This window comes from Brachyhypopomus gauderio, unplaced genomic scaffold (assembly GCF_052324685.1).
Source record: "Brachyhypopomus gauderio isolate BG-103 unplaced genomic scaffold, BGAUD_0.2 sc78, whole genome shotgun sequence".
Taxonomy (NCBI): Eukaryota; Metazoa; Chordata; class Actinopteri; order Gymnotiformes; family Hypopomidae; genus Brachyhypopomus; species Brachyhypopomus gauderio.
Window position 1 is genome coordinate 508,270 of NW_027506899.1, and position 27,495 is coordinate 535,764.

At 39.4% G+C, this 27,495-nt stretch overlaps 3 protein-coding genes and 1 long non-coding RNA gene across 6 annotated transcripts in view; 2 read left to right on the forward strand and 2 right to left on the reverse strand.

The window, feature by feature from the left end:
- LOC143492529 (uncharacterized) overlaps positions 1-13,360 on the reverse strand; it is a 147,689-nt gene extending 134,329 nt beyond the window's left edge. Inside the window, exons 1-4 of the mRNA XM_076990857.1 lie at positions 13,220-13,360; positions 10,348-10,449; positions 8,931-8,956; positions 7,729-7,783 (exon numbers count right to left, since the gene is read on the reverse strand). The gene's annotated coding sequence lies outside the window, so the exon portion shown is untranslated. The remainder of the gene's footprint in view (positions 1-7,728; positions 7,784-8,930; positions 8,957-10,347; positions 10,450-13,219) is intronic.
- Positions 1-27,495, reverse strand: part of LOC143492533 (uncharacterized) — a 695,466-nt gene that overhangs the window by 486,261 nt on the left and 181,710 nt on the right. The gene's annotated exons all lie outside the window — the stretch shown is intronic.
- Positions 11,099-14,685, forward strand: LOC143492539 (uncharacterized). Its single transcript, XM_076990866.1, has 3 exons — positions 11,099-13,473; positions 13,558-13,703; positions 13,793-14,685. Exons 1-3 carry the CDS (start codon positions 13,146-13,148, stop codon positions 14,531-14,533), a joined length of 1,215 nt encoding a protein of 404 aa, XP_076846981.1. The 5' UTR covers positions 11,099-13,145; the 3' UTR covers positions 14,534-14,685.
- Positions 15,570-18,540, forward strand: LOC143492546 (uncharacterized). 3 transcript variants are annotated; one of them, XR_013125274.1, is made up of 5 exons: positions 15,570-15,791; positions 16,216-16,503; positions 16,647-16,803; positions 17,124-17,219; positions 17,890-18,540. It is a non-coding gene; the product is annotated as an uncharacterized LOC143492546 (long non-coding RNA). The 3 variants fall into 3 exon arrangements; XR_013125276.1 differs by having other exon boundaries at positions 15,574-15,791; positions 16,311-16,503; XR_013125275.1 differs by having other exon boundaries at positions 15,770-15,791; positions 16,194-16,503.

Genomic DNA, 27,495 nt, shown 5'->3' on the forward strand with positions numbered 1-27,495 from the left:
GATGCGACATGATTCATAGTATATTGCTTTGATTAACATGGATTTTCCAACACCACCTGGACCAGATATAAACACATGAAATGGCTGCGGGTTTTTAGCAAGTGTCTTTTCTAAACACCAATGTCGAATTTTGTAAAATATTTCAGACTGTTGTTCGTTTAGTGAACGAAGCACGTACATTGCTTCCTCTTTTCGCATACCTTTCTCTTTTCCTATAGCACAGCGTGGTTCGGTTGGTAATAAATCAGGTATGTCAGCAGCAGAAATATTTTGCTCTGTTTCATCAGTAGGATTTTCTTTTTTGTCAAGACATTCTAAACGTTCACGTTCGTTCTCTGGACAGATTTCCGCCCAAGCATCTTCAACTGGACCGTTTCTCTTTAGCTGTTCTTCAGCTTCGTCTATTGTGTCAGCGTCTTTCTCGAAAAATGACATATTTAAGTCTACTATCGTTTTGACTGATTGGACTTCTTCATCAGAATATTTGACAAACCCAGTCTTATAAAAATCCTCATAAGTGTTGAAAGTTGGTGGCTTGAGTTGACAATCCAAATAATGAGGCAAAAACAATTGCAAAATGCTTTGATAATGCTTCTCTGGATGTTTTGTGGGTGAAAAGCGAGCGTATCGCACAACAGCAGCATCTGTTCGTGTCCGTTTCCTTATGAATCCTAAGCTTTTGTCCAACTTTATGGCATCACGAGCTGAACTTTCAGATTTTGACAATATTCTGTACTCCGATGCAAAACTGGCTAAACACATCTGGGAAAATTCGTCAGTTTTTGGTCTATATCTGTATCTGTCTGTGATGCTGTTCATCCATATGTTTTGATTATCATCATTGTCATATTCAGCTCGCGTTTGTATTACGTGAAGTGGAAGACTCATTCTCACTACGTTATCACCAGTAGGAATAAATTGCACTTTGCGAGAGGCTTCTTTCAGTTTCATGTTAGTAAGTCGGTACACACTTTCCTGAGCTGAAACTTCACGATTGTGCAAAAATACACTTCCGAGCTTCCGTAAAGCATGTTTAGCGTCAAGGTTACCTTGTTCTGTGGCTTCTTTTTGAGTACGTGACAAAAGCAATCCCATCTCTCTCTCAGCTTTGGAAATGTAAGAGATTATATACACAATGCAGGAATATGCATCGACTACAAACTGAATGTCCATATTTGCATTCCAACAACGTATAAGATCTCTGTTGTATTGGTTTACCCATATGTCACCTGGTTTTCTCTTTAGGACAAAAGTAGTTTTTCGAGACACTCTGATGTAAGCAGCTTCAAATATCTCTTGACTTATACCAAGCGAAGCAAATAACTCCTCAGTAGAATCAAAGATAAGATCTGTATTCAATAACGCATCTTTTACTTTTTTCATGATAGCCTCTGCTACATCTTTTTCCATTGAAGGCATGTTATTACCTTTGGCTGATTCCACATAATTCTCATCTTTCTCTTTAGCATCTTTTTCAGGATTGTCAGTTTTACGCCTTGTTATAAATGTTCTGCTACTCGGTGCACGTGGAAAGTTAAAACGACAAGTGGTGCGGTTTTTTTTGCATGATTTTGAATGTCTTTTGCTGTGTTGTTGTACACTCGAAACAATTTCATGCATTTCTTTGTCATCCTCCGATGGCATTTCACATGTCACATAATGATCTATAAATGACACAACTTCATCATCATCATTTTTGTCCACTTGAGGTGCATCTTTGACCCAAAACAAGCAGTGAGTGTGAGGTGAGCCACGCTGTTGAAATTCAACTCTGTAAAAATAATCAACAATTTCGCCAATCGGTTGGGCTTCAGACATAATCACATCTTTAAGGAAACAGTGGAATCGATGTTCAAACATCCTGGCTGCTGTGACAGGGTTAGTTTTTAATAGAGCACATCTTTCTGACCAGTCTAGATCATCGGTAGATGTTTCTCTCCCCTCTTGTTTGAGAATGGTTTGTAATAATTCTGGCCAACGCAGATCAGCAGATGAAAATGAGCAAAACCATGTGGGAATACCCAGTTGTCGTACCATTGCAAACAGGTCTTTTTGAACACTTTGCCAGAAAGGGGGTGTACCACGAATAGGTCTTAAGAATTTATACCCTTCATCAAAATTGAAAATGTTCTGCAAGGCTTCTCTGTTAGTCAACATTTCTGACGTAATCACAGGTTTGTTGCGTGTATCATGTCCTTTTCTCAATGCAATAGACACATTTGATACAATCTGATTTAACTCTGACAAATATTGACCATAAAAAATGTAATCCAAGTTCTTTGCAAAACGTCCGTCTGCGTTGAGTATTCTGGTGTTCAAATATCTGCTCAGTGTAAGTTTCTCTTTTCTGTGGTCATGAAAAGTACCCACACCATTTGGAAATAGAACTGGAAAACACTTCGCCTCATTTGAATGATCGTTCAAGAGCCTTACAGGATTATTACCTTCTGCAGGTGCCACAGACATTATGCCATCAAAGTGCTGATCCAAAACCTCTTGTGCAATATCAACAGGTTGTAAACAGGTATCCATGAACATACCGTGCTGTTGTCTGTCGTGCAAGGTTTCATCTATATCCACATCTTCAGATTCAATATTCTCCTCAATGTTTTCCTCATCAACATGCTGTGTACATGTGTAATCAGGCTCTTGTGTTTCATGTTCAGTTTTATTTAGTGGATTGACCCAGTCATTATTAAACGTCACATCTCTGTAAAAGTCATTATGTTGTTTGAGGTACAATAATGCATCCTTGATTTTTTCTGTATTAACAAATTTGTACTCATAGTGCCCCTTGTAAGTCAATTTCCTCTTTAGTTTTATGCGAATCATCAAATCAACATTTTCTGTTCTTGGTAGCACTTCAGTTACATCTGCAATGTTAGATGGAACACACACAACAGGTCCATGAACACCATTCTGTCCACCTTTTGGTAAAGACACAAGCCTCATGAATGGAATATTCATCCCAATCAGATGTTGTTCAAGTGAGTTCAGATTGTGCAGTTCAGGTGGAATTGGTTCTAGTGCAAGATTGTTCATAACACTTTCTTCTGGCATTTTCCCATTAAGAATCTTTCTGTGACATGTGAAGCAAATCCACAGTGATCCAGCAGGGCCAGTTTGAATGTTACACTTAGGAACACATGTATGACTACATCGATGTAAGTATGTGTCAGTAATACATCTCTCTGCTATGGAAACAACCTCCTGGGCTTTGTTGAGATATGTATCTTTTCTGCATTTGATTACTTGATTCTTGAACAATAGTCGATGGCATACTGAACACACATATTCAGGACCTGTACTTATTTTCTCTCTGAACTTTTCAATCACATAGTTAATATCTTTGTGTTTCTTTTTTTCTGTGTCCTGTCTTTCTTTACTTCTGATTTTAGTAGCATTAGCGTAACAGCTGTCTGTTTTATACCTCGCAATACCAAGTTGTTTTTTAGCTGCTTGATGTTGTGCATCGGTATGATAAGCTTCAAAACTCCTCTCCATACTCCTCTGTTTCGTAGCTGCTTGATATTCCGGATTGGTATGATAAACTTCTAAACTCCTCTGTTTTTTAGCTGCTTGATGTTTATGATCGGTATGATACATTTCTAAACTCCTTTGTTTCTTAGCCGCTTGAAGTTGTGCATCGGTATGATAAGCGTCAAAACTCTTTCTTTTTATAGTCTCTCTGTGATGTTCATTTGTAGAATATTTATTAATACTTAATTGTTTCACGTGTTCCCTGTGTTCCATGTCAGTGGCATATTTGTTTACACTTGCTTGTTTAACTTTTCCTCTGTGTTCCATGTCAGTCGCATATTTGTTTATGCTTAACTGCTTATTCCGTTCTTTATGTTGCAAATTCGTTGCGTATTCAACAGTGCTACGTGTTTTGACACTATCTCTGTATATTTCATTTTCACGGTATCGTTTCAGTGTTCTCTGAATCTTTTCCTCCTTTTTCTCTTGGCTTGTTCCATATTTGATTCTCCGTTTCTCAAGTTCAGAGCGATTGCACTTTGTTTCTGATTTTCTGCTGTCACATCTCTGTAAACATGCGGCACAGGTCTGTCCATCAGGAACTTTAACACACGTCACTACTTCATAATGAGACTCGCTACAATGTTTGAGGTATATTCCCGCATCTTGGTCGCAACTATTGCACGATGAATATTTTAGCCACGTATTTCTAGTGAATGTAAATATATTGGTAAAAAAAAGATCGGCTGCAGCTTGTATTTCAACTTCAGTAGCCCAGGTTCCCACGTATTTCATTCGGGAAGTAGCAAGATAATTTGCAACAGATGAAAACCCTTGTCGAAGACAGTTAATGTACTTAGATTCGTTTCTCTCCATTTGTGTAGTTACAGCACGTCGTATTTTTCTGTGTTCTTTCTCACTTCCGCTAATTGCAAATGCCAGTGATCTGAATAAACAGTTACCGTCACCAATGATAGTTTTCGTTTCACAAGGATCACCCATCGATACTGGCACGATCAGGTCTCTACGAGCATGTTCGATGTACACAACGTTTTGCCTTAAACATAATGTCTTCTGCTGTTTCACTGTCAATGGACAAAACTGAAAGCATTCACGGTGTGTGTCGCCAATCAGCACGTCACTGTCATTTCTCACAGATACATCGGTAAGGTTGTTTACATGCTTTATTCGTTTGCCACCATGCAATTCGGGTACTGTTTTCACCTGGGAATCGTTTTCAGCTGCTTTGCGTTTACTTTGCACGTTTCCTTTGGTATAGGGTTGTGAACGGTCAAATGCGTCACCTTTCTTAGTTTCATTTTCATTTGTGTTACGATTTCGTTTTAGCGCACTGCTGTAGAGCTCTCGGTGTGTAGTGACAGACAAATCACCTTGTATTTTCTCTTCCGCTGTGCTTCTGCCAGTTATGTTCACAACAACACCAGTGACTTCAAATTGTGCTCCTTCAGCTTTCAGTGAAATACCAAGTATCATAACGTGTTTAAGTAATGATTCCATGTCAGCATAAAAAGCAGCCAAACTCTTGCCCGAATCAATACGTGCACCGTTTTCGCTTCGTGAATGAGAGTCAATCAGCACATACCAGGAGTCTTGTTTAATGATAGCACATGTATTCTCTTTAACAGTAAACAAACATGCTTCACATTGCATAAACACTCTTCGGATTGCCTCATCATGTGACATAAGAACGTTTTGTAACGGTCCATATTCAGTGACGCCAAACTTCCCAGTAAACATTTCATCATGAAAATTTATTGAAAAGTCATATCCACACACAGTGTATTCTGTAGGTACATCTGTAACATATAAATAGCCCAATGGATCATGAATTTTGCCGGCATCTCTTATATTGCTGTAGAATCTGTCACCATTCAGCAGAACATCATCAAGGTCTCTGATTGTCCAAGAAAGCACATTTTTCACTTTGTTAGTCATGATGGCAGTAATACTATTTGCAACACATTGTTTGTTACTGTTTATGCCAAACTTTGGATGAGCTTGATGAAAAGAACCTCTGAGCATATCCACATGTACACATTCATCAGAATCAGTTTTGCAGCTTGTATCTGGTAAGGTATTTGGCAAGTATTTGGCAAGTGTATTTGGCAAGGTATTTGGCAAGGTATTTGGCAAGGTATTTGGCAAGGTATTTGGCAAGTATTTGGCAGCTTGAGTTTGTAAATGGCTTTGAGGAGTGCTCTTCAGGAGCACTCCCGTGTCAGTCAGACCTTTTTTGTCAAGGGATGAAGGCATAACCCCGTCAGTCAGAGACGAGATCTGGTCTGCAGGACAGCTGTGGCTCACAGGAACAGTCTCAGTCAGGACCTTTTTGTCAGGGGAAAAAGCCAGAACCCCGTCAGTCTGAGCCACAAGCCGCTCCGCATTTCTCCTCCTGGCTGCAGCCGACCTCAGCGAAGCTTTAGTGCGAGGCATCTGAAAATACAAACACACAACCAGTCAAAACCTATGATGTCTATCCCAACATGACATACTGATCAATCAATATTACTTAATACAAACAGCACGTATCAAATCATAAAAAATAAAAAAAAAGTAAAACAAAATCAGAACAGACATTGTATTCGTGACAGGTGTATTCATAACTAATTTCTTACTTGCATACATTGTTACAGTATTGCATATAGAAATTACTGTGAAGTAAATGCCTTCCTAACACCATGTTATACAAACTAATCATTACTTTATAATCAAGGGACTTGATTCAAGGGACCATTTCCACTAATGTACATTTTTCAGAATACAATGAGCAAAACCACGCTTTACTGCTCATTTAAATGCTGTATAGCTTTAAAACAAATAACCACATCAGAATACTTGATCAGACAAGCTTAAGTTGCAAATATGTACATCACCAAAGACTTTCAGCTCAACAGTTTAAAAATGTATTGTGTGTGTGATGAGTTCAGCAGGCTTTGCTTCAACAGGACATTCTTGCTTCTTCCTTGGAACACCAACATTCATTCATCATCTGATTCAGGAGTTTGATATCAGCAGGACCTGTGTAACAGCTGTTTCATATACTCTACTTGTGCTAAGCACTGATCACTTAGTGTAAATATAAATAAACAATTTAACACATTAAATGTCTTTGTTCCAATAGCGTAGTTAGTCTAACAGACAAGTTAAACAAAAACATTCCATTTGGTTCCACTTTAGCAATTAAAACATATTACCACATAAATGCATTGTGAAACAGAATTTGTATTATGAAAATGTTGCTGGGTGTTCAGAATGTTATCGTGCCCATGCTAACTTCTAAGCATTAATTTCAATAGTAGTTAAATTAATAATACATTGTTCAGCTCATCATTTGTGCACTTACTCAACTGAACACTAAACTCAACCATGTTTACTCACTATATAATAATTTTGTATATCACCACTCAACACTAAATCAACTTCACAGCTAAAATGCATGTGTGTGTGTCATCTTCATACAGCAGGCATTGCTCCAAGATTAATCTTGTGTGTGTGTGGCACATCATCCAGCAGGCGTTGAGTGGCATCCTCAACCAGCAGGCGTTGAGTGGCATCCTCAACCAGCAGGCGTTGAGTGGCATCCTCAACCAGCAGGCGTTGAGTGGCATCCTCAACCAGCAGGCGTTGAGTGGCATCCTCAACCAGCAGGCGTTGAGTGGCATCCTCAACCAGCAGGCGTTGAGTGGCATCCTCAACCAGCAGGCGTTGAGTGGCATCTTCAACCAGCAGGCGTTGAGTGGCATCTTCAACCAGCAGGCGTTGTGTGTGTGTGTTATTATTCTTGTGTCTTAATTGTCACACCAACAGCACATTTCACATCTTTCAAAGTTGATCAGTATCATGTAATCAGCAGCACATGTGATACCTGTTGCACATACTCACAACTGTATTACCATTTGATGGGCTATTTTATAGCATGCATTAAATATATCTAGCACAAAAACTATACATTCACTGCATTAATGTGATCAAAAGTTTCAAACCTCAAAGCACAAGACAGGGTACACATTGAACAGGACTTTGAGAAGTTGGAGCTGCGGTTTCTGAGTTCTCTTCTATACATTTTACATTATTGCTTCCAAGTGTTTACATATCACTACAGATACTCATCATAAATGAACAATTATTCTGCAGCACATCAACTACTCTCACCATTCATTGTGTGCACTGTTTTATAAAAGTATACCAGTTCAACCACTGTTCATACACGATACACTTCGAACGTACCTTTAAAGTGTTCCAGCACAATTCTCCTTCACCACAATTCTCCTTCACCAACAAGCTATTCATACAAAATAGACAAAACACATTTGTAACAGTTAGTAAACATTAAGGGGTTAAAAATTTCATATGTATAATTTTAAAAAGCTGCTATAACGACATGAATCATCAATTGGACAAACACTTAGAATCTTTCTATTCTACTTAAGGCTACAGTTATACAGCATTACTAAAGCCCCATACTTATCAAGTTATTTGGCTAGTGTATATAAGTTTATCTATGTTAATTTTAAAATGAAAATGTGAAAATAATTAAAATATTAGTCCATTCTAACTTCTAAGCATCAATTTCAACACAGGTTGTTAAATTAATAATACTATATAATAATTTTGTATACACCACTCAACACAAAATCAACTCCACAGCTAAAATGCATGTGTGTGTGTGTGGCATCTTCATCCAGCAGGCGTTGTGTGTGGCATCTTCATCCAGCAGGCGTTGCTCCAAGATTATCGTGTGTGTGTGGCATCTTCAACCAGCAGGCGTTGTGTGTGTTATTATTCTTGTGTCTTAATTGTCACACCAACAGCACATTTCACATCTTTCAAAGTTGATCAGTATCATGTAATCAGCAGCACATGTGATACCTGTTGCACATACTCACAAGTGTATTACCATTTGATGGGCTATTTTATAGCATGCATTAAATATTTCTAGCACAAATACTACACATTCACTGCATTAATGTGATTACTGCTGCATAATCTTTAAACTATTGGACAGAATATTCATGAGCCAATTAAACTGTGAGAATGCATCAAATTGTCCTCAACACAGAATACAATGAAGACTACTTCAAGACATCCGTTACACTGCAGTTTACTCTGTTCCAAATAGGAGTATAAATTTAGTCTAGGCAATAAGCAGATTAACTTACTGTACCTAATCAAGTTTCAAACCTCAAAGCACAATTAAGACAGGGTACACATTGAACAGGACTTTGAGAAGTTGGAGCTGCGGTTTCTGAGTTCTCTTCTATACATTTTACATTATTGCTTCCAAGTGTTTACATATCACTACAGATACTCATCATAAATGAAGAATTATTCTGCAGCACATCAACTACTTTCACCATTCATTGTGTGCACTGTTTTATAAAAGTATACCAGTTCAACCACTGCTCATACACGATACACTTCAAACGTACCTTTAATGTGTTCCAGCAGAATTCTCCTTCACCAACAAGCAATTCATAGAAAATAGACAGAACAGTTAGTAAACATTAATGGGTTAAAAGAATTCATATGTATAATTTTAAAAAGCTGCTATAACGACATGAATCATTAATTGGACACTTAGAATCTTTCTATTCTACTTAAGGCTACAGTTATACAGCGTCACTAAAGCACCATACTTATCAAGTTTTTGGGCTAGTGTATACAAGTATGGTGTCAATATTAAAATGTGTCAATATTAAAATGAAAATGTAGCCTAACACGCATGTTCCACACATTTTTCCACAAAATTCAAATGCAATAACTCCATTTACATTTGCAATGTGATAGACGTCTATTCATATTTCACATACATTTTGGTGCTGACAAACCACCGACACAAAAAAACATTCACATTCAGACTAGTATAAAAAAGCACAAATTGCCTCTGCAAGCACGTACATTTTTATACACAACGTAAAAAATTATATACATAACATACTCATAGTCCATTATTTTGACTAAAAAAATTAAAACCTGTGCGTGACTTCAAGTTTTCCAACGAACACAAAACATGCATAGCAACACTCGACCCAGCAGACGCTTCATTTACCCAAATACACCATTATCTGGGCTACATTAAACCATATACCCGCATAAGAATAAACGTTTAAACGAATCGCCCGATTGTACAGTTATAAATCAGTACATGTAAGTGCTACTACTTCACTACATCTACAACCACGCCTACTCAGCCAGCGCCCTCGTGGTCAGCTGCACTGGACGCCGCCATTACAGGCACAAGACCCACACGCCATCTTAGAGCAACTACAAAACCGCTCTTACTCATACATGTACAAATCATGTATACTTGCTCATACATGTACACTGCAAATATATGTAACATCAAATAACTCGTTTTCATGAAAGAACTAGGCAATATAAATGAAAACTGATGCCACTCTGGACAACTACAACAGCACAAAAACGCCACGCTATCATACGCACGGAACATGCTAGCGTTGTACTAGCGAACGCGCTAACAACGTTATAACATACTTTAATCCTTTATTTAGCTAATTTGCCATCTCATACACTAAAACGTCCATCTAAACACAATTAACCAAACAATCTAGAGCAAAAATCCGACGTCAAAACAACACATTTCTGACATTTGACTAATCGGACTAGCATGCTAACCGCAAAGAGCATGATAGCATTGAACTAGCACACGCGCTAATTACATTATAACATACTTTTATTCTTAATTTATCTCATTATCTCCCTCACTAAACTTTACGTACACACAGGTAACTTTATCACAAACAAGAACATTAACCCAGCATATTAAAAAACAGCACATTTTAGACAATTGTCTTACACTACTTAAGAGAGCAAAGCACATCTTACCTCAACAAGAGCAGAATGCACGAAAGAACCTGATCGCACGTGCTAGGGAACATTCTGGGGCGGGGCCATCGACCAGAACAGGATACACGGGCAGCAGACACCCTTCAACAACCACAACGACTTTAAGTCCACATTAGTCAGTCTTTTAACGCAATCACATTTGTTGTGATCCTAATATTTATGATTCTAAAAATCAAATATTTAGAAGTAAATGTCTTGTGTGGTTTTCATGTCCCATGGCCTCAAAAACGCACACACACAGCCCTGTAACTTAAGTAAACATGCACTCACTTTCTTTATTATACTTGGCTACCACAAGAACACCATGACAAATCAAAATCAAAATTAGTATTTCTCAGCATGTTGATCAATTCTGTTTTTTTATTTTTTATTTAGCCATTTCTTTTGGTCTCATTGGCCTATTGTCAATCAAAACATATCACATATAGCATCAACACACATAAATCTGCATACAGTATTCACATACTACACATGGTCCTTTCTCCCTCTTTCTGTATCACACACACACACACACACACACATGGCTACCAATACATTTCAGATGCTTACTGCCTTAGCCATGTCTACCCATAACTCGGTGACTAACACACACACACACACACACACACACACACACACACACACACACACACACACACACACTTGATATTTAGCTTATTTTTCCATGCACACTAACACAGAACTACCTCTATGGTTTATATCCATAACCATTTCCAACACTGATATTTAACTTCTTTTCTACAGCCATACACACAAACCTAATCTCAGCATGTGATTTAGTTATATGATCTGAATCATTTTGCCAGTAGAATTTATTTGGATCATTTCAACCTTTAGTGTCTCAAATACCTGTTGTTTGTTGACAGAGTTAATCTATGCAGCATTGGCTGCCACTTCTCACTGGTGTGTGTGTGATTGGTTGTCTGCGACTTGTACCTGAGTTAACAATTGTAAAGCGCCTTGGGTATCCTAAAAGGTGCTATATAAATTGAACAGTAATTCATTAATTCATTCAATGTCCAAGCCTGCTACCTGTTGGTTAATCTGATCTGTGGATTTGTCCTGAACTGAGATCATATCATTCTGTTGACAGATTAACCAGAGTACTTGTTTGTGTTGTTACAGAATTTGCCTATATTGTATATGAATGCTGCTAGATGGTCCTGTGAGTTATTTCAGACAACAAACAAGCAATCTTTTACTTTATCTTTATTTACAATATAAACCACCACCACAACAGTTTTTACAACAAACAATATTTCCTGAACAAGTGGCTCAAACACACCCTACATCACCATGATCTTCAGTCTGTGTAAGACAAAAGCATTAATGCAAACAGCAAAAAAGAGCACAGCAGTCAGCTTAAAAAATATTAAAATGTTTCACATACTGCAGTGAAACAGTGAACATAAGCATTTGATCCAATTGAACCAATGCATTCATAAAACTATACAGACATATAAACACAATCTTCTTCATCTTTCGGCAATTCCTGTTTAGGGGTCGCCACAGCGGATCAAAATCCTCCATCTGGCCCTGTCCTGAGTGTCCTCCACTGACACACCAGCCACTCTCAAATCCTCTACCACTGCATCCATAAACCTCCTCTTAGGTCTACCTCTCCTCCTCTTGCCTGGAAGTTCCATCCTCAAGACCCTCCTACCAATATACCTCTCCTCCCTCCTCTGTACATGTCCAAACCATCTCAATCTCGCTTCTCTAACTTTATCTCCAAAACATGCTACATGTGCTGATCCTCTAATAAACTCATTTCTGATGCTTTCCTTCCTCATCACTCCAAATGAGAATCTCAACATCTTCATCTCAGACACCTCCATCTCCCTCACCTGTCTCTTTGTCAGTGCCACTGTCTCCAGTCCATACAACATAGCAGGTCTCACTACTGTCCATTTGTCATTCCTACCACACATCTCACTGCTGTCACACTGTTCTCATACATATTCTGCACTACCCTCACATACTTTTCTGCTACTCCTGACTTCCTCATACAATACCACAGCTCCTGTCTCGGTGCTCTATCATAAGCTTTCTCTAAGTCAACAAACACACAATGTAACTCCTTCTGTCCTTTCCTATACTTCTCCATTAACACTCTCAAAGCAAACATAGCATCTGTGGTGCACTTAGCTGGCATGAAACCATACTGCTGCTCACAGATCTCTACCTCTCCTCTAAGCCTAGCTTCCACTACTCTTTCCCAGATTTTCAAGCTGTGACTGATCAACTTTATTCTCCTGTAATTACTACAGCTTTGAACGTCACCCTTATTCTTGAAAATCGGCACCATTATGCTTCGTCTCCACTCCTTAAATATATAAGCACAATAATAGCAATAAAACTTTATAACAACTAAACACTATTTTAATGTCCTTAAATAGTTAATAAAAAGCAAACTAGCATAATTTGAACAAAAACATTTTGTTGCTCAGAAGTGGTACAACCAAATCACCATACTGATATTTTCCCTAATTGCTGAACAACTATCCACCTACAATATATTTGTCATCAAAAGAAACAGTCCCAGACACATCAAGCTGAACTCCCCAGACAATTTGCTGCCCCCATGTGGGTTGACCGAAGGTCAAATTCCTTTGGCACTGCATCTCACATTGAACATGACACAATGTTGCTAACGTGTCCCCTCAACAATCAATTAACCTACATGTGTACAGCTGTTCTGTAAAACGCACAGGTGTTCACCTCGTCGGCTAATGTAACAACTTTGCTTCAGACCCAGACAGTATTAATTAGCTCAAATGAAACAATGTTGCAGTTCACTGCTAGAAAACATATATACGCAAGACCGTAAGATCAGATGCCCTGCACGTACCTTACTCTTTACCACGATGGCATCTCCGTCAAAACGGGTACCGGAAGATACCGAGACTCTCTCGGGATATATACATTCTGTATCGCCCGTCCGATTGTCTGCGAACAACAGCGAGCTCTTCAATGCAGTGCTACAAACGGGACGTGAAGACTTCCACGACACTGTGGTTTTCAGCGCTCGGAAGAGGAATGACTTCCTCCAAGCAGCCGAAAACGGCACTGCGATCTGCTTAAAAAACGTCAAAAAAGCTTTAAGTAAGTTTTCTTTACAGGAACTCTTATAATACGAAAATCTAGTCACCATTTGCTTATGTTTACCTGTTCGCCTTTGTTTTTCAGGTTTCCGGAGCACTTCGGAATTTGACGTTATCGTCAGTCATCGCACCGAGCTGACGGTCACCGCTGTCTCTTTCGCCAGGAGGACACCCCCGCCTCCGCCTAAGACAACACTGCGAGACGTGCTCAGCATGGCAGCAGGCAAAAAAGTACGTAATTTATACAACCCCCTTGCAACATTTACTTTATCTCACCTACACAATTTGAACTAAAACGTTCCCTACTTACACTTTTGCAGGTCAGCCTTATAGAAGCAAAAGTCCTGGCCTGTGACAGAATGACCGACAGGGTGAACATCCGCGGCACGGAGCGCGAGCTGAGGACGTGCACCATCTCTGACGGCACTGCGAACATCACCCTCCAGCTATGGGAGAAACACATCGACGCTGTACGCGCTCAATCGTCATACGGATTTACTTATCTTTCAACGCGCTTTTACGAGGGGAAATGTCAACTTACCACAACACTCAACACCGCTGTGGACAAAATACCGGACTTGAATGTGTCAGACACACAAAGCGCCTCCGCTGAACCAGCTCTGACAACCCTAGTCGCCGCAATTTTGGCACTGGACATTAAAGCATCGACGTTGTGCTTAATCTGCAACACCAACCAGCAAACCCTGGATGAACGTAAAAAATTTCACCGTTGTGAAAAATGCAACTTCTTGCAGACAACGTCACGTTATTCCAAATGGATGCGCGGCACCGTCAAAATTAAAGCGGATAACGAAGAATACTCACTAACGGTGACCAATTCACCTCTCGCCGCTTACATAGCTCAGTATAATCTACAATCATTCACACTTGTCGAGGAGCTGGAGGAACATTTCCTTGACCAGAAAATCCTGTCGTTCACCTTTGACAAGCAGCTCCGCATATGTGAACTCAGTCAAATTTCACCGCCTAAACCGCCACAAGAACTGTTTACCGCTGCGTGCTCCGTTGATAGCTCCCCTTCCACAAACGCTACGGTTTAGGTTCCGAATAGCCGTAAGCCCTAAGCTCAGTTTGGTAAGTTCTTGTTATTTAAATGCTTTTTGTAAGTTTTATCGTTACGTATTGTTCCTACATTAACATTGTTCAGTTTTGCATTTTCAAAAATATTGTATGGATGTTGGTGTTTTTTCAATAAAAGATTTGCCTTATAACTAGACATCATCTTCAGTTGTGTCTTTCGAAACGCGGCAATTTTACACACAACAAAACGACGTTTGGGTTTTACTAAAAACTCTGGTTTTAAACAACCTTTATTGGTACAACTTATTTTCGTGCATATCCTTGTCTAATCAAACGGTCAACTGTTTATTTACGATCCCAAACTACTTGCAAGTCTAATTCAGCACTGCACCAAATCTTGAACCGCATGTTTACCACTCAAATACTTTTAACATGTTATCTTATCTTAACCTTTTAGTTTGAACGTCAAAAATCCGAAGATATTTTACAAATTACTTCTCTTATGGTTGTAGCGACACTGAACGAGTTATCCTGCTGTTCGCCTATTGAATTAAAATACTTCAATGTAGTCGCTATAAACAAATGATTGCTTTTCCTGTAGCATACCTACCATCACGTTAAACTATCCCCTACTGTTGACCACTTTTCGATTTATTGCTTTCTCAAGTACATTACCTGCCTTTACAAAAACCTTGTTATTTACAATATTCACATTCGTCAACGCTTCACATTTTAAATGAATACTACACCACGTTATCTCTTTGCAGTCTATCTAATTCAAATTTAAGGTAAACTAGATTATCGGTAGCAAGCCGTTTTAAATTCCATATCAGTGCTGCTCTTTGTGGTCTCATGTGGTTTAAGTAATCCTGAGGCACGAAGTTTTTTACAAAAAAAAAAAAAAAGAATACAGACCCCACTCCACTCATAAATGTGTTATCATAAAGGCAGGGTTTAAATACAACCATGAGCTTATTTGCTCACCTGACTTTTCTGGCTCGTTTGCCCAAACTTTCCCTGCAAGTAAAGCTTCTGTGAATGCCATTTGAATTTCACAAAATTGATCGTTAAAAGCATCAACTTGAAGGTTTTTGTGAATGAAATTTTTTTTTTCATAATCCCAAGTAAGTTCTGATTACATTTTGGCAATGCATAATGTTTTAGCAGCAACATATATTGTACATTGATAAAATAGCTATGCTCTACTGAAGAGATTGCATTGTGTCCCGGATGTACATTTCGAAATGGTGAAGATGGTGGCATGTCTAGAAAATGCGGGTAAGTTTACTGGTTATTATATAAACATTGAGAACGCACACATTATTTTTTAATCTATCCCAATGTATATGATGTGACTATCAGTTTGTGCCAGTGTACTAAAAGTAATTAGATTTAAGGTAGTTAAACTTGGCTAGCGCTATTTGCGTTACTCGAATAGTTCACCAGTCAGTCGGTTTGCTTCACAAGAACGAAAAAAGTTTAAAATGGCAACTTTTAATTAGAAAGTAGTGGTTTTCTTTTTCTATCGGTAATAGTTCGGTGTACAACTGGACAGTTGGTAAGCTAATTAGTTAGATAGCTAGCTAATTATCTGCTGAAAACCACGGTACTGCTATCTAGTTAGGTTAGAAACCGATGCACATCCTGTGTTTGTCCTTGTTTATTCACTTTAACATTTAGAGATGTCTGTCAATGTGGGCAGGAGGAGCAAAAACAATACTGAGAGCGATCACCCCCATTCCAATATTAAACGAGCTCGACGTTCTGAAGTTAACTTCCTTCCCAACCTTCCCAAAGGAGAGATCCAGCATACTATGGAAGAGATTAGACTTCAAATCATACAAGAAGTTCAAAAAGCAGAGGAAAACCAGTTAGTGATTGGAAAACTCATGCAGACAATCTTTGGCCTTCATCGGCAAGATATCGTTAAGGGGATCTACTGGTGAGGGACATTTTGAAGAACTGGCCAGCTCTATGAATAGAGTCACAGGTAATGACTATACCTCAATCACTTGGTACAAAATTTAGCTAAAACTCACGTCATCTTTGCAGCACACAAGAATGCCATTATAGCTAATAGTCAGCCAGCCTGAAACAAGCATTATGTAGACATGTATGTTTATGTCTATGCAGGTGTTTACAGAGTTCCATCACATAACTAATGTGAACTTGTGCAATCAGTTCTACTCTGAGTTGGACTAATACACACTACGACTGATCACCTTGTTCAGGCAGAAGGCATTGCAGACAGGCAAGACAGCAGTGACACTTAGAGACATATGATTGGCAGGTATGTTTGGGATGTACCTTGCTATCAGCAATTCAACCTTATTTCTGTTTAAAGGACACACATAGTACCATTATACTAAGTGTGTCCTTTAAACAGAAATAAGGTTGAAGTGCTTATTTTCTGAATTGTCGATTAATGTTGGCTTTGAAATGCTTTGGATCATTTCAAAATGTAAATAATGTAATCTTAAAACATGTAAAGTTAATAATGAACATCTATGCTATCATATTGAATTAGTGGGATAAATTATTTGATGTATAGATATGATGTTGGTAAAAAGAGTTTTTATATTAACTATTTCTTTTGATTTGTCAATCTAGGAGGAAAATCATATAAACACCAGACGCACTTTGTTTCTTCATGCACTTCCTCTCTACCTTGGCAAGGATGCCTCCAAGTTCTTCAAGACCTACAATGTAAGCAATCTCACACACAAATATCAATTAAGATGGTTCATTATGTGAGATCCTTGAAGACGTGTTGCACACAAGTGAGTCTTTATTTTTACACATTTGTTCTTTTTCTTCTATTGTTTTATGGGTGACAAACGAACTGTACCATGGTTCAATTGATCAACCTCTTTTGTTAGGACCAAATTTTGGTCCTTTGCTCCAGAATGTTTGCAATATGAAAGCACCTGTAAAGGCGTCTCACTGAAGTAACAAGCTGGTGTCTGATGCTCACAAAACAATCAATATTAAATATTCAGAGATGCAGCCTATGTAGGTGATGACAGGATATAGAAGTTTTTTTTAGAGCACTCACTAAACTGTAAAGTGAAATCAAATCAAACTAAATATATAGTGTAACAGTCACATCAACATTGGTACATACTGTTAAGTGAAAACAACCTTAGTGTTTAAATCTTTCATAATCAGATTACAAGTGGACATCATAGACAACAGCATTTACATTTTTTGTCATTTGTGGACAATGTGTCCAGCTGACCTAGTCTTTAGTCTTTGTCTCCTTGTCTTTAGTATTCTAGAATGCACTCTTCTCTCTGAGCATTAATAAATGTACGTTTTATGACTCTGTAACCTTACTTCTGCAGCTCTCCATATAAGACTGTATATTTTTTTGCAGCATGAAGAAGCATAGACATCACTGACACTCCTGTTGCCCTTTTCACTACTAGTGGAGACTTCTTTAGCTGCATCAGCATCTTCCTTGTAGTCTTCACACCTTGGCTGGTGCATTCCTTTTGTTGTTTGGCTTGATCTATGCTTTCCATTTGCAATATCCAAAGAAACTCATCCACACATTCTCATTTGTCCAGAAAGAACTTGTGTGTCTAGATGATGGTAAACCACTAAAACCATGTTTGCTCAGACTGAAAAATTATTTGTTGAAAGGTTGAACCAAACAACTAAATGCACACATGCACCTTCTTCAATTCAACACACCACCACCATGTTGGAGTCTCTGTGGTGGGTGTGGTGTGGGTGGGGTTTCTCATGTTAAAATAGTTATACAAGTTGCTTTATGTGAGGTTATTTGATTGCACACATCTTTACAATAGACCAAATAATATTCTATTTGCAAATTCACATTGCAGATCATTGCAGATTGTTTACACACTGTCTTTAAAATGGCTGTTTTTTATTGCCATTATAATGGCTGCATATTTTTTGCCATTACAATGGCAGCCTGTTAATGTTGGTATGTCTGTAATGACAACTTGTTATTGCTATTGCCTTAGAAATTGCAGTGTTTTATGGATTAATAAATATTTTTTATTGTTAAAAAACAAACCACTGGCCTGTTTATTGTAAAAACAGTCATATGCAAATTTCCTGGATGCAGGACACCAAGTGTGGAGTGTTTCTATATTTCACAACTGACAAAAACTGCTTTATAGCCTTTCATACACACTAAAGTGCTACAATAAACATTTAATTGAAACCACCTGATGAAATAGGCTTTCACTTTATGTGGTTCATAAGCTGTTTAAAATGTTATCAATTGCAGATTTGTTTTACAGTGTTCAAGCATTTAGGATTTACACTATGAATTATATTGCAAAATGTATATAATGTTTTACATATAAGCCTAACCATATGAGCTTCATGTGCTCTATGCCAAGTTTAGTGCAAATTGAAAACTATTGCTCACATGAAACACCACACACAAAGCTGATCTCAGCATGTGATTTAGTTCTGTGATCTGAATCATTTTGCCAATACACATTATTTTGATCCTTTTGGCCCTTAAGTGCCTCAACTGAATCTTTTTTTTTACATAAAGTACACTGCCTGACCAGCAATGAACCTTTTAAGTCACCAAAATGTCCTATTTCATTACTGAGATTAATGAGATATCAGTATGGTAGTACTTGGCCTCCATCTAGTGGCCATATTCTGACTGAAAACTATTGCTCACATGAAACACCACACAAACACACACAAAGCTGATCTCAGCATGTGATTTAGTTCTGTGATCTGACTCAATTTCCCAATACACATTATTTTGATCCTTTTGGGCCTTTAGTGCCCTAATTGAACCTTTTTTTGCACATTGATTTATTTGTGCATTTTTTTCCACTCAAATAGCTTCTTTTCACATTTAGGGTCTAAAGGACCTTTTGGGCCTCTGCCTATTGAGGCCAAGAGGCCTATTCGTGTGTGAACCCGCCAATTGCCGCTTGCGGCTATATTTAGGGGTCCAAGCACCACCGGTGCTGGAACCCTATTGTTTTTGTTCCGATTTTTATTATTATTATTATTAGGGGTCCAAGCACCAGCGGTGCTGGAACCCTATTGTAATTGTTCCGATTATTATTATTATTATTATTATTCTTTTTCTCCGCTAAAACGCGTTGTGCAGCCTAAACCGTAAGACCTACAGACTTCTCCTTTGGCCAACTTGTAGTACTCCTCTCCGCTACTCAGGCGCAACACGCCGGCCCGATCCGACCATAGGTGGCGCTATAGCGCACAAAATCGCATGAAAAAGTTTAAACAGGTGTTTCTCCTACACCGTATGTCCTAGAGACAAAATGTAAACTTCATCTGATCATGCATGTGCTCATCTAAAAAAAGTTTCATTGAAGCCATATGCTCCGCCCCTTACATGTCGAGCTAATTTGCATAATATGCAAATACCCACACATTTTTGAGCGCGTACTAGTCCCTGGATTTTTCACATACATGCACATATGTGGTATCTAGGTGTTCAGAAGAGTCTGAACTTTAATTGTTATGGAGCCAAAGTGCACATTTCTGCACATGGGCGTGGCCACATGCATCACAAGTCAAGCGTCGAAAATTCCTTCGCCAAAAATCCACATATTCTGCTGTATCTCAGGCATACTTTCATGTATTCACTCCAAATTTCACACACATGTACCTATTGGGTGTCTAGACCGGCACATACATTTTGGCAGACATGCACACCTAGGTGGCGCTATAACGGCCAAAAAACTCTCCTGCCCACACCGATTGGCCAAATAACTCCAAACTTGGTACGCATCATCTATATGCACCTATGACACAGGTCCTTGACCTGCACCATCATATGTCCAATATGGCCGCCGCTATCGACCAATCAGCTTTCAGTACACCTTTCACAAGCTTATCATATGCCAATCAACATGAAACTCACATATTATGTTCATCTACACACCCTCTAATACATATCAAAGTATGACGGGAATTGCACCACTAGGTGGCGCTATACTAGAAATTCCTGAATTACTCCTACATGCTTTCATGTAGAAGGACAATCATGATCTCATATGATTCTATGCAAAATCACTAACAACTTTGTAATTGCAAGTGCTTTGCAAAAAAGTACAGATTTTTGTGTATAATCCAATACATATAATTTACACTTTTCATACTAGTCCTAGGATTTTCACTCCATCACCTCAAATCACATATTATAATATCCAGCAGCATGTGAAATACAAAACTGGTGGAACAAATTCTAAGATTCTTGCAATTTAATATTTTTCATATGCATCACAATGGTACCGTCATGACATATGAACTGCATATTTCAAAAACTCCCCTATATAATGTCTGATTGTTATGAAAATGGACAGACACATTCAGAAGACCACTGAGGTGATATCTGCCAAGTTTGTGCCAAATCCATCCACAAATGGTTGTACTGTGAATATTTTCATTTTCTATGCTGAACATGCATGCAGATCAAAGGTCATTCTTTTCCTCAAAAGAGTTAGAGTTGAGCCTGTAATCCAGTCAGACCCATTAGCTCAATGGGTAGAGCAATGTGCTCCCAGCCACAATGCACGTGGACAACGGGGGTTCGAATCCCACGTTGGGCAGTATTCCACCATAAGTTTAAAAAGCTGCCATTTAGATTCTATTTTTTGAGCAGGTACTTCATTCACGAACGTGCTTGATATACTTTCATGTACATTTCATAAAGCTTTACATAATGTTGTGCCAGTGGGTGCAAAATCTTGCCAAACCTCAGCTTGGACCCCGTAATCGCCGCTTGCGGCTATATTTATTATTATTATTATTATTATTATTATTATTTTTTTTCTGCCTTAAAACGCATCGTGCAGCCTAAACCGTAAGACCTACAGACTTCTCCTTTGGCCAACTTGTAGTACTCCTCTCCGCTACTCAGGCGCAACACGCCAGCCCGATACGACCCTAGGTGGCGCTATAGCGCACAAAAACGCATGAAAAAGTTTAAACTGGTGTTTCTCCTAAACCGTATGTCCTAGAGACAAAATGTAAACTTCATCTGATCAGGCATGTGCTCATCTAAAAAAAGTTCCATTGAAGCCATATGCTCCGCCCCTTACATGTCGAGCTAATTTGCATAATATGCAAATTTGCACACATTTTTGAGCGCGTACTAGTCCCTGGATTTTTCACATACATGCACATATGTGATATCCAGGCGCTCAGAAGAGTCTGAACTTTAATTGTTATGGAGCCAAAGTGCACATTTCTGCACATGGGCGTGGCCACATGCATCACAAGTCAAGCGTAGAAAATTCCTTCGCCAAAAATCCACATATTCTGCTATATCTCAGGCATTCTTTCACGTATTCATACCAAATTTCACACACATGTACCTACTGGGTGTCTACACCTGCACATGCATTTTGGCAGACATGCACATCTAGGTGGCGCTATAACGGCCAAAAAACTCTCCTGCCCACACCGATTGGCCAAATAACTCCAAACTTGGTACGCATCATCTATATGCACCTATGACACAGGTCCTTGACCTGCACCATCATATGTCCAATATGGCCGCCGCTATCGACCAATAAGCTTTCAGTACACCTTTCACAAGCTTTTCATATGCCAATTTTTTTTCTGCCTTAAAACTCGTTGTGCAGCCTAAACCGTAAGACCTACAGACTTCTCCTTTGGCCAACTTGTAGTACTCCTCTCCGCTACTCAGGCGCAACACGCCAGCCCGATCCGACCATAGGTGGCGCTATAGCGCACAAAAACGCATGAAAAAGTTTAAACTGGTGTTTCTCCTAAACCGTATGTCCTAGAGACAAAATGTAAACTTCACCTGATCAGGCATGTGCTCATCTAAAAAAAGTTCCATTGAAGCCATATGCTCTGCCCCTTACATGTCGAGCTAATTTGCATAATATGCAAATTTGCACACATTTTTGAGCGCGTACTAGTCCCTGGATTTTTCACATACATGCACATATGTGGTATCCAGGCGCTCACAAGAGTCTGAACTTTAATTGTTATGGAGCCAAAGTGCACATTTCTGCACATGGGCGTGGCCACATGCATCACAAGTCAAGCGTAGAAAATTTCTTCGCCAAAAATCCACATATTCTGCTGTATCTCAGGCATACTTTCATGTATTCACTCCAAATTTCACACACATGTACCTATTAGGTGTCTAGACCGGTACATACATTTTGGCAGACATGCACACCTAGGTGGCGCTATAACGGCCAAAAAACTCTCCTGCCCACACCGATTGGCCAAATAACTCCAAACTTGGTACGCATCATCTATATGCACCTATGACACAGGTCCTTGACCTGCACCATCATATGTCCAATATGGCCGCCGCTATCGACCAATCAGCTTTCAGTTCACATTTCACAAGCTTATCATATGCCAATCAACATGAAACTCACATATTATGTTCATCTACACACTCTCTAAGACATGCTCAAGTATGACGGGAATTGCACCACTAGGTGGCGCTATACTAGAATTTCCTGAATTACTCCTACATCTTTCTTACACATGCACACACATGCAATGGCCTACCTATAGGTTTCATATACACATTGCTTCACCCATACCTACCCAGTGATTACACACACATGCTTACGCATCTCAGGCGTGCCAGATGGTGCCCATACCCTGCGCTTGGACCCCGTAATTGCCGCTTGCGGCTATTTATTATTATTCTTCTTTTTCTGCCCTAAAACGCGTTGTGCAGACCAAACCGTAACACCTACAGACTTCTCCTTTGGCCAACTTGTAGTACTCCTCTCCGCTACTCAGGCGCAACACGCCAGCCCGATCCGACCATAGGTGGCGCTATAGAGCGCAAAAAATTGTCACGCCTACACCGTATGTCATAAACAAAAAATTCCAATTGCATCTGATCAGTCATCTTCCATTCTACAAAAAATACATTTGAACCCATAAGCTCCGCCCCTTACATGTCGAGCTAATTTGCATAATATGCAAATTTGCACACATTTTTGAACGCGTACTAGTCCCTGGATTTTTCACATACATGCACATATGTGGTATCAAAACGTTCAGAAGAGTCTGAACTTTAAAAGTTATGGAGCCAAAGTGCACATTTCTGCACATGGGCGTGGCCACATGCATCACAAGTCAAGCGTCGAAAATTCCTTCGCCAAAAATACACATATTCTGCTGTATCTCAGGCATACTTTCATGTATTCACTCCAAATTTCACACACATGTACCTATTGGGTGTCTAGACCTGCACATGCATTTTGGCAGACATGCACACCTAGGTGGCGCTATAACGGCCAAAAAACTCTCCTGCCCACACCGATTGGCCAAATAACTCCAAACTTGGTACGCATCATCTATATGCACCTATGACACAGGTCCTTGATCTGCACCATCATATGTCCAGTATGGCCGCCGCTATCGACCAATCAGCTTTCAGTACATCTTTCACAAGCTTTTCATATGCCAATTTTTTTTCTGCCTTAAAACGCGTTGTGCAGCCTAAACCGTAAGACCTACAGACTTCTCCTTTGGCCAACTTGTAGTACTCCTCTCCGCTACTCAAGCGCAACACGCCAACCCGATACGACCATAGGTGGCGCTATAGCTCACACAAACGCATGAAAAAGTTTACACAGGTGTTTCTCCTACACCATATGTCCTAGAGACAAAATTCAAACTGCATCTGATCAGGCATGAGCTCATCTAAAAAAAGTTCCATTGAAGCCATATGCTCCGCCTCTTACATGTCGAGCTAATTTGCATAATATGCAAATTTGCATACATTTTTGAGCGCGTACTAGTCCCTGGATTTTTCACATACATGCATATTTGTGGTATCCAGGCGCTCACAAGAGTCTGAACTTTAATTGTTATGGAGCCAAAGTGCACATTTCTGCACATGGGCGTGGCCACATGCATGACAAGTCAAGCGTAGAAAATTCCTTCGCCAAAAATCCACATATTCTGCTATATCTCAGGCATTCTTTCATGTATTCATACCAAATTTCACATACATGCACCTATTGAGTGTCTAGACCTGCACATACATTTTGGCAGACATGCACACCTAGGTGGCGCTATAACGGCCAAAAAACTCTCCTGCCCACACCGATTGGCCAAATAACTCCAAACTTGGTACGCATCATCTATATGCACCTATGGCACAGGTCCTTGACCTGCACCATCATATGTCCAATATGGCCGCCGCTATCGACCAATCAGCTTTCAGTACACATTTCACAAGCTTATCATATGCTAATCAACATAAAACTCACATATTATGTTCATCTACACACCCTCTAAGACATGCTCAAGTATGATGGGAATTGCACCACTAGGTGGCGCTATACTAAAATATATACTTCATATACTTTCATATACATTTCATATACCTTTACATGATGTACCAGTGGGTGCGCAAATCTTGCCAAACCTCAGCTTGGACCCCGTAATTGCCGCTTGCGGCTATATTTATTATTATTATTCTTCTTTTTCTGCCCTAAAACGCGTCGTGCAGCCTAAACCGTAAGTCCTACAGACTTCTCCTTTGGCCAACTTGTAGTACTCCTCTCCGCTACTCAGGCGCAACACGCCAGCCCGATCCGACCATAGGTGGCGCTATAGCGCACAAAATCGCATGAAAAAGTTTACACAGGTGTTTCTCCTACACCGTATGTCCTAGAGATAAAATTCAAACTGCATCTGATCAGGCATGAGCTCATCTAAAAAAAGTTCCATTGAAGCGATATGCTCCGCCCCTTACATGTCGAGCTAATTTGCATAATATGCAAATACCCACACATTTTTGAGCGCGTACTAGTCCCTGGATTTTTCACATACATGCACATATGTGGTATCTAGGTGTTCAGAAGAGTCTGAACTTTAATAGTTATGGAGCCAAAGTGCACATTTCTGCACATGGGCGTGGCCACATGCATCAGAAGTCAAGCGTCGAAAATTCCTTCGCCAAAAATCCACATATTCTGCTGTATCTCAGGCATACTTTCATGTATTCACTCCAAATTTCACACACATGTACCTATTGGGTGTCTAGACCGGCACATACATTTTGGCAGACATGCACACCTAGGTGGCGCTATAACGGCCAAAAAACTCTCCTGCCCTCCATGCTTTCATGTAGAAGGACAATCATGATCTCATATGATTCTATGCAAAATCACTAACAACTTTGTAATTGCAAGTGCTTTGCAAAAAAGTACAGATTTTTGTGTATAATCCAATACATATAATTTACACTTTTCATACTAGTCCTAGGATTTTCACTCCATCACCTCAAATCACATATTATAATATCCAGCAGCATGTGAAATACAAAACTGGTGGAACAAATTCTAAGATTCTTGCAATTTAATATTTTTCATATGCATCACAATGGTACCGTCATGACATATGAACTGCATATTTCAAAAACTCCCCTATATAATGTCTGATTGTTATGAAAATGGACAGACACATTCAGAAGACCACTGAGGTGATATCTGCCAAGTTTGTGCCAAATCCATCCACAAATGGTTGTACTGTGAATATTTTCATTTTCTATGCAGAACATGCATGCAGATCAAAGGTCATTCTTTTCCTCAAAAGAGTTAGAGTTGAGCCTATTCCAGTCAGACCCATTAGCTCAATGGGTAGAGCAATGTGCTCCCAGCCACAATGCACGTGTACAACGGGGGTTCGAATCCCACGTTGGGCAGTATTCCACCATAAGTTTAAAAAGCTGCAATTTAGATTCTGTTTTTTGAGCAGGTACTTCATTCACGAACGTGCTTCATATACTTTCATGTACATTTCATATACCTTTACATGATGTACCAGTGGGTGCAAAGTCTTGCCAAACCTCAGCTTGGACCCCGTAATTGCCGCTTGCGGCTATATTTATTATTATTTTTCTCCGCATAAAACGCATACTGCAGCCTAAACCGTAAGGCCCAGGGAGACCAAACTTGGCAGACTGGTGTAGTCTGTTTGCGGGACCGTGCTAAAGTACAGAGACCCACATTGGCCTGATGGTGGCGCTATAGCGCAGCATTTTGCGTTTTGGTCCATATCTCCCACCCCGTAGGTCGTAGAAACAAAATTCCACTTCAGGTGCATTCCTTGGCTCCAGACAAACAAAAAAGCCTCAAGAACCATTAAGCTCCGCCTACTTAGATTTTTTGCTAATTTGCATAATATGCAAAACCTACTTTTTTATACTAGTCCCTGGTTTTTCATCTGATCACCACAATCTTGGTGTCAAAATATTCACAAGAATCTCTTTATCAAGGAATATCAACAAAACTGTGACATTGGTATACAGTCTGGTTGTCACATGTCAATCAATAGCTCTGAGGCGTGGCCAAATTGACTTCAGCAGCTATATCTCAGCAATGCTTTGACCTATCTTTATGAAAATTTATCAGTTGTTAGGGCACATGACTCAGAGGCCACAGGTCAAAGCTGGCCACGATTGTCCAATAGGGGGCGCTATAACATGGGGAAATTTGTTTCTCAGAAACCATTAGTCACATCAAGCCCAAACTTTACAGGCATCATCAGGGGCCCAAGTGGTATCAAGGCACACAATGATGACCTCATCACTCAAAAAACATGGCCGCCATGAGCCAATTCATTTTTATTTGAATTAATTGGCCATTTGACAGACTTACCATTGGCCAATCAACATGAAACCTCATCACTGTGCATATCCCAGGACTATGTGTCATACTGTGCAGTGTTGAAACATTTGGCCACTAGGTGGCGCTATTTGTGAAAATCATGCATAACTCCTCCAAATTTTCACTTAGGAACATGCAACTTGTTTCTTTTTATACCTTGCAGTAGACCTGACAACTTTGCAATTACAAGTCCTATTAAAAAACGCATACTTTTGTCACATTCATCAATTGTTTGAAAATAGCTCTTTAAGAACTAGTCCTAGGAATTTGATCCAATGATGGCAAAAATGGCATAGGCATAATCTGTAGACACTGTAGTTAAC